This window comes from Pezoporus wallicus, unplaced genomic scaffold (assembly GCF_028554395.1).
Source record: "Pezoporus wallicus isolate ANWC-B61680 ecotype Strahan unplaced genomic scaffold, APGP_CSIRO_Pwel_v1 contig_8333, whole genome shotgun sequence".
Taxonomy (NCBI): Eukaryota; Metazoa; Chordata; class Aves; order Psittaciformes; family Psittacidae; genus Pezoporus; species Pezoporus wallicus.
This window is the reverse complement of record NW_026637037.1, coordinates 2,014,398-2,027,784: the sequence shown is the minus strand read 5'-3', so window position 1 is coordinate 2,027,784 and position 13,387 is coordinate 2,014,398. Positions and strand designations below refer to the sequence as shown.

At 40.8% G+C, this 13,387-nt stretch overlaps 1 protein-coding gene across 3 annotated transcripts in view; it reads left to right on the top strand.

The window, feature by feature from the left end:
* Positions 1 to 13,387, top strand: part of DPYD (dihydropyrimidine dehydrogenase) — a 346,003-nt gene that overhangs the window by 237,307 nt on the left and 95,309 nt on the right. For all 3 annotated transcript variants that reach the window (XM_057402775.1, XM_057402774.1, XM_057402776.1), the window contains 2 exons: positions 1,442 to 1,510; positions 3,972 to 4,055. In XM_057402775.1, the coding sequence (XP_057258758.1) occupies positions 1,442 to 1,510; positions 3,972 to 4,055 (153 nt within the window). The remainder of the gene's footprint in view (positions 1 to 1,441; positions 1,511 to 3,971; positions 4,056 to 13,387) is intronic.

The following is a 13,387-nucleotide window of genomic DNA, read 5'->3' as shown; positions in this document are numbered from 1 at the left end:
CAATAAAAGCATGGCCAGTAATGGTTGTGTGCATCCAATGAGAAGTTCGGTCTGCACACAAATAAGCACCTACAGGCAAGGCAGACACTTCATCAACTGCTTTCTTCTCTCCATAGACTCCCACCTTGCAAACATCAGCCAGGAGGGTGGATGGGTGGGTAGTCTGCAAGTAGGTGGGTGGTAGACTGATAGGTAGAGATTTATCAGAGCAAAGCAATAGAAACAATGGAAATAATGATGATGAAAAGCGGGATTGTCATCCTAAATTAATAGGTTGTAACCTCACCACATGCCATTGTCTCCATAGCTGCCTGCCTCTTTATACTGTAAAACCTCTCTTCTAAAGATACTGAATATCCAGCTCTTGTTATGGGTATAGTTTAGGAGTTTACAGCGTTACGGGAAAGATCAAAAGAAGTGTTGCACTGCCTGGGAGTGACAGATTAAGCTCATCCCAGCTATTAATGCCAACAGTAAAACATGTTTGGAAAGTGAAAAGATTAAATCCGAGTTTCATCCTGCCTGTGAATCAGACTTACATGTGAAACCTTCATACTTTTCATGTGATTTTGTTTAGTCTTAAATAGGATTGGCATTGAACTGGACATTGACCGGAGGAGTAGTTAACATTGGTTTAACAGTAAATAGCGGTGTATGGAACTGGAAAGCTGTGTGTCTTGCTGCTCTCCCAGACAGATACTATTAGAACTTATTTTACCTAAAACCCTGTACCTCAGTGAAGATATCAGAGGCAGAACCTGGACCTCAGAGATGCTCACTGCAGTGAGGAGAAAGGCAATACATGGAAACAGCTCTTGGGAAAGTGGGACCATAAACAGGAAATGGAAAAACAAAAGCTGGAATTTCCCTCTGCCATTCTGACAGTCCTCTCAGATTTCCCCCATATCCTACATCACTGTCCTTCACTTGCACAGATGACATTCCAGGGGGCTGGTGTTGGTGTGTCCTGGCTTCCTGAAGTCACCCGGACTATGACATTTGTACGCTGCCACATCAGACTGTGAACTCTTGCACTGTGTCCTGCCTACCCTTAAGAGCCCCAAGTACTTCTGGCATTGTAGAAATAGTGAAAAACTTCATTACATTGGCCTCAGAAACATGAAATTTTGGCATTCTGTGGGCTCTGTGTCTAGGACAGCCCTTGTTCTTCCTTCAAACATGACAAAGAATGCAAAGTTCTCTCTGCGTCTGACTAGACCCGCTGGTTTTCCTTAATGACTTAAAAACCAGTGATAAACCAGATGATTTTGTATGCTATTTCTCATCCCTAGTGAATTATATACAGCTGCATTTCATTATACTTTCTAGCAGTATACAGTTCACGTATGCAGGTAAGGGTAGTTAATATCTGGAGTCACGGTAAAGTACTAGATTACAACAGTAACATGGCTTAAAATGATTGCCTATATCTTCTTTTCAGATCCTGATTGCCAGTATCATGTGCAGCTACAGCAAGGAGGACTGGACTGAACTTTCAAAAATGGCTCAGGTAATGGTTTCCTAAATGTATGCCTGCATCTTTTCTTTTTATTTCCCTTAAAACCAAGAGCTGCAGTAAGGAATTTAAGGAATTTCTTGACAGAAAAAAGGATCCAAGTGAAAAAGGAGCATTTAAAGCATGTCCGTTCTCGTTTGTTTCTTCTGTGCTTTCATTAAAGTGATGGAAATGTAAATATAAAAGCAACTTGTTACAGAGAAATGGTCCCTTGGATTTTGAAGCAGTACCTGCAAAGCCTTTAGTCTTTGAATCTATGTACTTTTTATTTGCATTTTAAGCCAGCTGTGTATTATGACGGATGCCCTGATAAAATTTAATTCTACCTTTGAGAGCCAAACTTGATCTTACCTTGCCTACGGGCACAGGAGGTTGACAGCGCCAGAAGAAACCCTGAATATAAAACTCTTGAATATTTAAAGTATAAAAGGCTCATTTAATGCTATTCTAGTTTTAATATAGACTTTCGAAAATGATAGGAGAGAAAACCAGCATATGTAATAGCAGTCAGCAGGCATCCTATAATATAAATCCAATCTTACACAAATGCAAACAGACTATGCCCCTGAAATTTCAATTCAATTTGAAGGCAAAAACCTATTTAAAAACATGTCCCTGTGTCCATAGGGAATAGTCTAAGAAATAGTTGATTAAGACTGCGATAATTTCATTCAGAAAGGTGTCTATATCTGAATGTAATGCAAAGTTGTTGTTTTAAAATGGGGTTTCTTTCCCACATGAAGTGTCTAGAGGAAATACTAAGCTTAGTTTCAGATGAATAAAGAAAGGTTTTAACAAATACAGGCAAAGACAAAGATTCTTTTATCATTATTCCAGCTTTAGCTTTAAATGTTTTCTAAGCTGTGGGATTGTATTTAATACATGTGTAGATATGTGTGTGGGTATTTTGAGTCTGTGTTTTCATAGGAGCGTACATGTTTGGGTGTCATTGTTCCTTTCTTCACAGTGTCCTAAGCCCTTCTGTGGTGATGTGGGAAGACTCTTCTCTATTTTCTTTGGGCATTTTAAACTGATGAGGGGAAAAAAAATCACTTTGGGGACTTAGGGAAGCAAAGTGAAACATTATCAGTAATTAGCTTGGTGATCTTCAGCACTAGTCCATTTTATACCTGTATTTACTTAATTGACCATGAAATCTTTTGTGGAATCGGTGCTTGACAAGAGCAGTACTGCTTTTAACCTGACTAAGATGAATGGCTTTATTGTGCCATGTGCTCCTCTGTTTTGAACACAGAGGTACCACTATCCAACTTGAAGACAGAGATTTCCAATCTGGCTTCGTATTTATGTTGCCTCTTTAGAAAATAAGTAGTAATTTAAATGCACTCCATAGCGTGTAATCTACTCGATAGAACTTTCTTCAGCAAAGTAGTTGTTAAGTCTTTGCTCTGTGGCGAGCAGCGCACTTGTTTGGGATGCTCTGCTCGGAGCAGTGATATTTAATCACATGCATAGGATCCTACCTAGGAGGTAGGTTTGATCTGTGGCTTTCCAAAGAGCAGCAACCCCAGAAGGTACCACAGAGCCTCTCAGCAGGAGGGTGACCTATTCATACTAAAGGTCAGCTTGTCACAGAGGCCGACAGCACCATCTTGCAGAGCTGGCCAGTATGTGGAGCATTCCTGAAGGTGATGGATGGCTTCTGCCCTGCTCACGCACTCAGGAAGCTGCTGAACCATGGCCACACAGCAGGCAAAGTTACTTCAGTTCAATAAGCAAGAACCAAAATGCAAATGCAAACCACAAAATGCTAGTTACAGCCACGTGGAAGGCAACGAGAGAGTCTCATCTTAGGCTGGAGCAGTTCAACAGGGAGGAAGAGGAGTGTGTTTGGGTGCTGTCTTTGGGACCCTCATCCTTACGATTGTAACAAACAGAGGGTGCTGAACAGAAATTAGCATGAATCATATGTTTGGATAGACTTTTTATTATACAGTAGTAAAAATACTATAATGTGATACTACAGCGTAATGCTATACTCTCTTGTTTGACTTCAGAAACAAAAATACTTCATGCCAAAAGCTATGGCATGCTACGGGCGCCTGCAGGAAATTAAGAGACTAAAATTCGCTGAGAAAGAAGAAATGTACTACTGAGTCACAGGTCTTGAGAGCCCAGGAGCACCTGCGTAACATTCACTCCCCAACCTCACTCTCAGTGCTGCCCAAGGCCCTGGAATTGCATTTCATTTTGTAACATTTTCCAGAACCATCTCCGTGTCTCTTTTTCTTTTTTTCTTTTTTTTCTTTTTTTTTAACTTTAATTTTCTTTGTCATGTCCATTTTTGTACCATTTCTTGTTCAGGCTTTCTCTCTGCAACAAACAATACATCCAGTCTAGAGAAATCCATACCACACAAATAGTAAATGCTGCAGGAAAAGATACATTACTGGGAGTTAATTCTGCGTTTGTTCTCCTTTTGCATGTTTCATAGGTTGCTGGCGCAGATGCACTGGAGTTAAATTTATCATGTCCTCATGGTATGGGGGAGAGAGGCATGGGCCTGGCCTGTGGGCAGGTAGGACTGTAACCGCAATCTCTTTCATGTCTCTTCAGTCATCCTGCACTGCCACTTTGCTGGTTACACCTCGGGGGGAAGACACAAGCAGGAGATTACGAGCTGGAGATTTTGTAGGTTGAATGTGTTTAAATATTTAGTGCTGAAAGCAGAAAAAAAAAGGGAGAAGCTGAGAATATACAAAACGCTTGGTTTTGCTGAGAACAAAAATGCATTATGTATTTGACAAGGAACAAGATGAAAACAAAGACTTTCCCAAAAGCGCTCGGACTGGGTTCCATTTCAGTGCCCTGTAGATATCTTTCAGATCACAAGCCAGTAAGTACTACGTATACCAATAATGATTTTGAAGGACATGAGAGAGAAACACATTTCAATTCGCAGTTTCAGCATACAAACCTCACTGCATTGTAGAATCACAGAACAGGGCAGACATTCTGGTAGTGCCACCTACAGTTTTAGCATCTTCTCTTCTGAGAGCCTGTGTTCTGCAACCTATAGATTTGATAGAATTTAGTTTGGAATTATCCGCGCCTGATACCTCTGCTGTGTAGAATTCTGATGCAGGTACATCCCATGACTTCAGTGAGGAGAATGTGCATGGTTTTGCCCCTGAAAGGAAGATAAAACATGCACAAAAGGCAGTTCTTACACTAATATCCTTGTGAAGCTTTCAGATTTTTGCATGTTTTGTTCATGGTTTGAAGTTTGGTTTGGCTTTAAAACGTACCCAAATGTGGTGAACTTGGAAGTCTGAAAAGCCTTGGTTCACAGCCTACCGGGAGAGGTTTTCTAGGGTTTGACTATCCAGGTTTCAGAAGCCTGAAGCCTGTTTGATTTTTCATCTTCCAGCATTTTGAGCAGAGGGGGAAAAAGAAGTAGAGGGAGGTGCAGAGTGGGAATCGTGGTTGCAAGCGCTGAATTGGACACATACTATTCAGCTGAGCCCCTGCTAGGGTCAGGGTTAACCCTAACCTGGTAGGGGCTTGTAGACATCTTACTTCATCCTCACTTCCTCGGGTAAACACTGAACGTTTAAGAACTGAGGTGTGGGTGGAGAGCTAAACCATTAGCTTCCTACAACTTTTAGGAGGGATGCAATAAGAGCTGGAATTGGTCATTTACCAAAGTTACAGTTAAAAATGGGAGAGAATGATGCCAACCCCCCAGGACCACACCAGCAAAATGTTAGTAGTTATTACTAATCCTTTACCCTGAATTGTATTCAACCACAAAGAGCTCCAGTAGCGTTTTTGGTAAGCTTAGGAAGCAGTTCCCACCCTTCACTCTACAGAGCATCTCTCAGGAGTTTGGGTTGTCCTACCTGAGCTGGCAGCATGCAGGGTGCAGTTTGGTCAGGGAGAACCCTGAAGGTTTTGCACAGAAGCTGAAACAGGCTCCTTTCAAGCATCCTATTTCTTTTTTCTTCTTTAGGCATATGTTATTTCCAGCTCTCACTGGTTGGAATAATATATGCATGTGAAGTTGCTTAGATGTGTAGTCAGTAGGGAGCTGTCTGGCTACATGAGTTTTTACATATCTTTCAGCTATTGTAAAATCAGAGAGAACCAAATGCAAAATCTCAGCACTCAGGGCTATCGTGTGGATTTGTGACTCTCTGTGGAGGAGATCAGATCCATAAAGCACAAAGAAGATTACATTATATATACATATATGTTTGTATAATAATAAAATCTCTCTCCCATACAATATGGATATTCTTTTGAATTTTTAATATCTACAACTTTTGCTAAAGTATGTTCTCGTGTTTGCTTTACTGTCTCACCAAAATAGAAAGAAAATGTGCTTCTTTAGACAAATAACTGAATAAAACAAGCCCTCTTTAGAGGGCCTTATCCTAGGGATCTTCCTCAGAGTTGGCTAAAATTCAATTATAGTTGCTTTAAATGTGGTTTATTGAAGCAAAAGGTGAGGATAAACTGGATAAAATAACCAGATTTGATGAGATTTATCAGTAGCTCTTTAGAGGGCTTCCACACCTGGTGGTCTCTAGAAACCCCATCATAAAATAGGAAAGTGCTAGGAATTATTTTGGCTCTACTCCTCATTTGGGGTGGGGGGGGGTGTTGCCATAGCTAAAGTCAGACAGGTCATACATAGGTGACGTGGGGAAGAGAGGGCTCAGATATGCCCTGGGATAAAACCGCCACTTGATGTCTAGAAGTCAGGGCATGAGGCTTTGAGAGACAGAGCAGCTTTCCTGTTTGTACAGTGAAATAGGTTTTCTTAAGCCTTTTTGATAATATAATCCATGTCTTCCTAGGAAATTTCTGTAAGGATTAGGTCCCTTTTCATGCCGAAGCACATCAAATCCTCAGGAAACTACAGAAATGGGTGAGGTGAAAAATATGGGCAGAAAACCGCATGTGGATTTTTACCATTGATAATGGCTAAAATGTTCTGCCTTTTTGGTTGTTGTTCTTTAGAAAAAAGGAAAGAAAGGTTAATTACACTGTCTACTTTTTCTCCTCATTTCAATCCCTATGGTGTGCCTAAGGGGAAGTGTAGAAATCTGGGAACATCAGATTGGACTTTTCTCTCTCCTGGTTTGTTCTCTCGTCTCAAACACTTCCACTGTTTTATACTTACTGTATATTTTAAGGATTCTAGATATATCCTATACATATATATATATATAGGAGAGATATATATATATATAAGAATTTGTTCCAAGCATGGCTGTTTGTTTTATACTGAACCACAGTGCTCAGCTTTTATTTGATTTCAATTTCAAGTCATTAGTGCAGACACTCTGGCGCCCAAACAGCATAGCTAGCCAGAGGGTAATATTAAGAGGCATCTGTATTGTTGCCAATAAGTTACTTAAAGCTGGTTCTGTATAAAATGTCAATTATATTTACTAGTTCTGATTAATGGTAATAAAGTTAAGGTTTATAATACTTCATAACAATCTGCAACTTTATAAAAGTGGGTTATCATTAAAAATCGTAATGCAGTTTCCATGATGAGGTTTAACAGCACTAATTCACAGGTTTTCTTTGACTCAGATAACATAAGTGTACCAAACATTTCATAGGAAACATAAAGCTAACAACAGATCATTAAGAAATGACAGTATCACTTTCCCAATATAGCTCATTACTCTAGCAATTATGGCATCAAATTATGACAATAAGAAATCAGGTGAAGCATTGGAGATTTCAGTGTCTAACTTCTGGGGGTGTATTCGTGGGGCATTTTTTGTCTCTTCACTGGAAACCATACAAAGATGGGGTTTAGTTTGTTGGTTTTTTTTTTACTTATCCCTCTAAAAAGTGGCATTAAGAATTCAGAACCATTACTGTGATGTGAAATCAACAAACCTCAGTGTTTGGCTCTTTGCTTTTGGTCCAAAAGTCAACAAGTCTCTGCGGCTGCTCTGGTAAGAATGAATGGTTGAATCAAGGTGTTGATCTGGGGTTTATTTTACATTCCTGCTATGTGTCGTGTTATTCTTTCTTGTTCAGGTCTAGGAAGTGTCACCTAGAATCATTACAATAAGACCAATTGGGATGAGTTATATCCAAAGTGAATTTCCTTGGCCTAGTGGGGAGTGAAAACCTACAGAGGGAAGAAAAGAGCAGCTTGAAGTTGCTTGGAAGGTAGTAACAAAGGTGCTGGAAGAGTAGCTATGAAGAGGGAAAAATGATTCTCTGTAGTGTCATATGATGCAGCAAAGGTCAATGGCCGCAGATTAGCAGGACGGGTGTTTCAGATTGGGCACCAAGCAAAGCATTCACCAAGGTTATGCGGTACAGGAACACGTCTAGTAGGGCTGTGTACTCTCAAACTCCAGTTTTCAGGGCTAAGGCAGCAAAGCCATGGCCAACCTCAACTGGTGTTGGTGTTAGTCCCACTTGGTGAGGGAGCTTGGTCCCTGCAGATGCTTCTGTGATTCTGTGGATTCACCCTGCTCTGGTGCTATCCAAAGGTACTGCATTATTTGTACTGCAGATAGGAAATGAGGAGTGGACAAAAGCAAACGCAAGAACTCACCTGTTCACTTGGGGTGAGAAAAGCAGTGTGGCAGGGAGATCTCAGCCCAAGTGCAAGAGCAGAAATTTTTTATGGTATAAGCAAATAGTTGTAAAGTTAATAACAGCCTGGCCTATAAATATTTCTCATTAATTAGTTGTACCTCCTAACCTCTAAAATAGGGGAAAAATCTCTGCCTATCTCAGCATTTAAGCTATAGGTTTGGGGGATTTTGGGGGGTTTTGTTTGTTTCTGTTGAAGGAAGCAGGTATGTCTCTCTTGTGAGCACTGAAATCCGGGTCCTGGGGGTTTAAGTAATCAGATCATTCATCAAATGAATTTGTTTTGTGGTTCTTTTCTTACCTTTATTTTCATTTGCCTTCAAGTGTAGCTGCCGCAGCTTCTGCTGCTGGCTGTGTTTATTGCCTGCAATTAGGAGGCAAGTTTCATAAAAGCCCACAATGCCTCATTCAGAAGAAGACAAATCTGTCCAAAACAGAAAGCAAAAAAACCCCAAAGCCCTGGTTACTCTGCACAGACGAGAGCTGGCTGCATGGCACAATTGGATTTGCTCTGCTGTACCTTGGAAATAGGAAAGATGAGGCTGCTTTTTAATTGAAGTGCGCAGCATAGCATGCTAATTCACTGTTGCTCTGCCAGCAAGGAGCTGGAAGTATTCTAAACAAATGATGCCCCAACCAGAATTTGATTATATCTGTGTTCATGTGGCATTCTACTATCAGCCTATGACAGTATGCTGGTTAAGTATAATTCATTGAGTCCTGCAGGCTGTATTAGTTCTCCCTCTTTTGTATTGGTTACTGCAACAAATTAATGCAAAATACAGCAGAGTAGTGTTGCACTGTGCTATAGCAGCAGCTACTCCCCAAAATCCAACGTGACCTAGGAGCATCCAAGTGAGGTTTGTGTTCCTGTTCCTGGTGGAGTTTCAGGGTTTATGTATCCTGTTGTTCCCTTTCATTGGCCAATGTCATCCTTGGGACCTTAAGGAAGTTCTTAAGCTGGGATCTTAAAGAAGTAAATCCCAACTGATCTCACCGTCTCTCTCTGTCAGTGCCCTCTTTTCTTTGGGGCATGTTTCAACCCAATGATCTGTTCCAGTCATGTTTCGGGGAGTTGAAACTCTGTCAAAGATGCTGAATTTTGGACAGCTGGGCAGGGGAGAGAAGTTGTCTCCCCCCAACCTGAGGGATATGAACTGTAATAGCCCAGCTGAGAGAAAAGCTCAGGCAGATGCAGGAAATCCTGTCACAGGGCACAAACTCCTCAGAAACAGGGATTCATTCGTTCAGGTGGTGATGGTGTTACTCTGCATGTGCACAGGTGTGCTGTGCTGGAGGGTGTTTGTCTGGGATGTTCGGGGAGAAGGGATGCTGCTGATTGCCTCCTCCAACCCCTGCAAATGTAGATCCAAGCATGCTTTTTCTCAGGCCAGGGTATGTGTTTTGTGGGCTTATCTTCCTGGCTCCCAGACTGAACATGTCCGCACATCCTCCTGTATCTTAGCTCAGTTTTGTTGCTTTAACCTCTTTGGATGTGTTATTTACCTCCTCTGGTTTCATACGTGTCTCTTCCCTTTCTCTTTCCACTAAGTCCTTCTTTAAAACCCTCCTCATAAAGTCAACCCTTTGCTGAGGTTTTTCAAAGTCACAGTTGACTCATGAGCTGTTTCACTGGCAATCTGCACAGAAGCAGCTTGCTGACTATGTGGTGACTCCAGCACTCACTCCCTCCAGTACCTGAGGCTTCATTCCCTTTTTTGTTGCCCACACAGGATTCAGGTGTGATGGAATGTCATGATTTCAGTGGATTTCCCCCGTGTCTTTAGTTCCTTATATCCTTTATGTGCTGATGGAGTCTATTTTGTGTAGCATATAAAGGGAGACAATACTTTACAATGAGCTATGACAGTTAATTGGTATTTTGTCTTAAGAATTGTGTTTTTCCTGCACTCGAGAAGAAATGAATTAAGATGCAAAGTTTAATAAATTCATCATCAGAACAATGTTCTGTGATTTTATATTGCGCTTTGACAGCGTTTAATCCACTGTTATTGCTTTGAAGGGTTTTTAATTGAATTGCTCAAAAGACCAAATGGAAAAGAAAAGGAGATTATAAATAGGACAGTAACTGTTGAATTGCTGAAACCTTTTAGTGGTGTGGTATGGTTGTGGTGGTATGTGATGAAAGCATTTCAGCTGGCATTTCACATTATAGATGGCAGATACCAGTTTAGCCTATGTGTCAGTGACCTGCCACTGTTTCTAAAGGAAGCAGGAAGATTTGAGCTGGATGCAGTATATATGAGAGAGCCAGAAAGAAAGAAAACTGTGATTTCTTTTAAAACCAAATGGCAACCTGTACTTTTCTTGCAGTTGTGTTAATACTTGGAGAAGCTTTCAGACAGAAAAGGGCTGTAGAAAACTCAGGCAAGCCAATTTCTGTGCTCTAGATGATTGCATGTTTTGGCTAAAGGTTCAGATTCCATGGCCTGCTTTGCCTTTGGGTATGTGGTTGCAGCATAAGGAGGTGGTATTGCAGTTGTTCATTCTGATGATGTCTGGTAAAGAGGATTTGTTGGAAAGGAAATGATCAAGTATTTCTGTGCAGGTAAAAGAAAAGATTTTAAGCTGGTTCATCCTGGTGCACAATAAAAGTTAACTGTGCAGTGCACATTAAGAGCTTTTCCTTGCTATGGTTTCAGTTTTATGCCACCATTCACTATAGTTAATTAACAGTGTGTTAACTGGTCCCTTCACTGCCTACGTGAGGATTTTCAGGGTTAGACTCATACTTGAAACTTTACCTCCTAGTAAAAGTCAGTGCACTGGGAAGCTGCTCTTTGCAGCAGAACAGATCTGAATATATGCCCACATGATCATTGTAAAACTAAGTGGGAAATCCTTCTCAAAGGATAGGTTTTACATTCCTCACTTTGGTGTTTTCAAAGGGTTATGTTTTTCCTCAACTGTTTGGTATTTTCTGCCTCTGTATTATAGGAAAGGACTGTGAGATTCTTGTGCTCTACCTGACCACTGCTGCAGCACTCAGATTCCAGTTCTGTCCTTCCCTTTAAAATACTTCATGTACGATGTAAACCAGACAGAACCTTTTTGCCTTCTAGCAGGTAACCTCTGCGTGAACTAAAGAGCTGTAATATTGTTTCATCAGGCTGTGTACCATTTATTTACAGTGATATGAGAAACCTGCTTTTGGTTGGCCGGAAACAACCAAGATGAAACATTTTGTTCTGTCAGGGGTAAAAAGGCATTTGTATTAGTCAACACTTTACATCCCCCAGTGCTGCTGATAATGAAATCTTTCCATTTAGTCACTTCAAGAAGATTATAAAATGGAAATGTGTAGTTTCTTGGAACGTTTAGGTCCAATTGGTATCAGAACAAATAATTTGCTAATTTGAGCTGGCAGTCTGTGCTTCACCCTTTCACGACAGCTATTATTGACCTTTATTGTCATAATCAAAGAAAACAGTGGTTGTATCTGGCTCTAACATTGCACTAAAATCAATAGCTGTAAACTGTGATTGCTCCAGTTTGAACTGACCTATCTCAATGAAGCACAAAGAGCTTTCCCTCTCATATAAGGGAACTATAACAATTTAAAAGCATTATAGTTAATTTTCAAAGTAGAAAGTTTTCCAACACTGATGTTTCTTCTGGTTGCTTCGATTAACATTTGAAATTGAAAACCACCAAAGCAAACAATGCAGACCAACCGACCAACACCCCAAACAAACCCCAAACATTTGAAATAAGGATAAATGTTATGTCTTCAAAACAAATCCCATTGTTTTTAGTGCTGAGAAAACAAAAAGCTTTTATGCGAGCTGAAAAGGGAGGAATTGCAAAGCTGAATAAAGACAGCCCCGAACTTCTCCATCCTCACTTGGATCTCAGCTTCCTTCTCATCGTTTCTGTAACCCCCAGCCCAAATCTGTGTTTGGTACTTTTGTCTCCTGGTCAAAAATCAAAACTCTCAAGGTCGTTTTTGACCTTGTCTTCATGTTGGTGATCATTCAAGCTATTAGGTACCACATTATCCGAGCAGGGGTGTAGGAGTGCTGGGCTGCTAATAAGGTATCTCCCACACAGCACTTTGATAAATGTATTCTTGAGTTGGGATGTTGGCCTGTGTTAATATTGGTAGATATGTTAAAAAGCTTTGAAGTGGAGTTTGGGTTGGTTGGTTGGTTGAACGTCCCGTTATTGGGACATTTCTGCAGCTCCAGCAGTGTACTGCAATAAGGAAATGCTGTAGGAACTTATTGTTCCCATTTTGTCATTTGAAAGAGGGTGAAGTGATCAAAGGCTATTTCTCAAATGCTTTTAACATCTTTCCAAGGTTCTAATTGTAGAGCTGGAGAAGGGAGAAATAGTGATTGTGATACCAAAGGGATTAAGAAGAAAGAAGGAGATGGGGATCTGCTAAAATTGAGATCTGTTGAAATTCTGATGTTGTCAAAACCTTTTATGAGCCTTTTAAGGTTTCTTCGGTTAAACACTATTCAATTTGAAGTTCTGATTTGTTTTAGATGTACCAGGTTTGGGGGTTTTGGTTTGGTTTGCTTATTTTATTCCAGTTTTCTAGAAGCAGGAACCTCAGCAGTATCATAGTCTCATGTTGGCTTTGCTCACTAAGTGCTGCTATCTCACCCAGTATAGACAGGGGCTCAGAGCTTTGACTTCTCAACTCAGCCGTGACCAAAATCTGGACCCAATGACACACTGTTATCACTGGTAAAAAAGGGAGAATCCCACTTAGGGTCCCCAGGTGGAACTTGCAGTGACTGCTTTGAAGAGTAGCTGATCAAATAATGCCACCATACTTGCTGCTTTACTTTACCATAATGAAGCCCTAGCATTCAAGAATGGAGCTTAGATGATAGAGGTTGTAGTTCTTCTAACTGAACCACAGAGAAAAAAAAGAGTTGAATCAGATCTCTAGGCTCTTACTTTGATGGTTTTTGGAAAAAACATCTTCCAGGCTGCCCCATCCCTGGCAGTGTTCAAGGCCAGGTTGGACGCAGGGGCTTGGAGTAACCGGCTCTAGTGTGAGGTGTCCCTGCCTGTGGCAGGGGTTGGAACTGCATGATTTTAAGGACCTTTCCAACCCAACCCAGTCTGGGATTCTGTGAAATGAGGAGTCATTGCTTCTTATAAATACAAGGAGCATATAAGCCTTTGCATGGTCTCCAAGTGGTCATGTTGGGCCTGGGGGAAAGGTGTCTACCAAAACGAATGTAGTCTGTAAGAGCTGATGGGAGATTTCCGTGCTATAGTTTTAGCATATAGTTT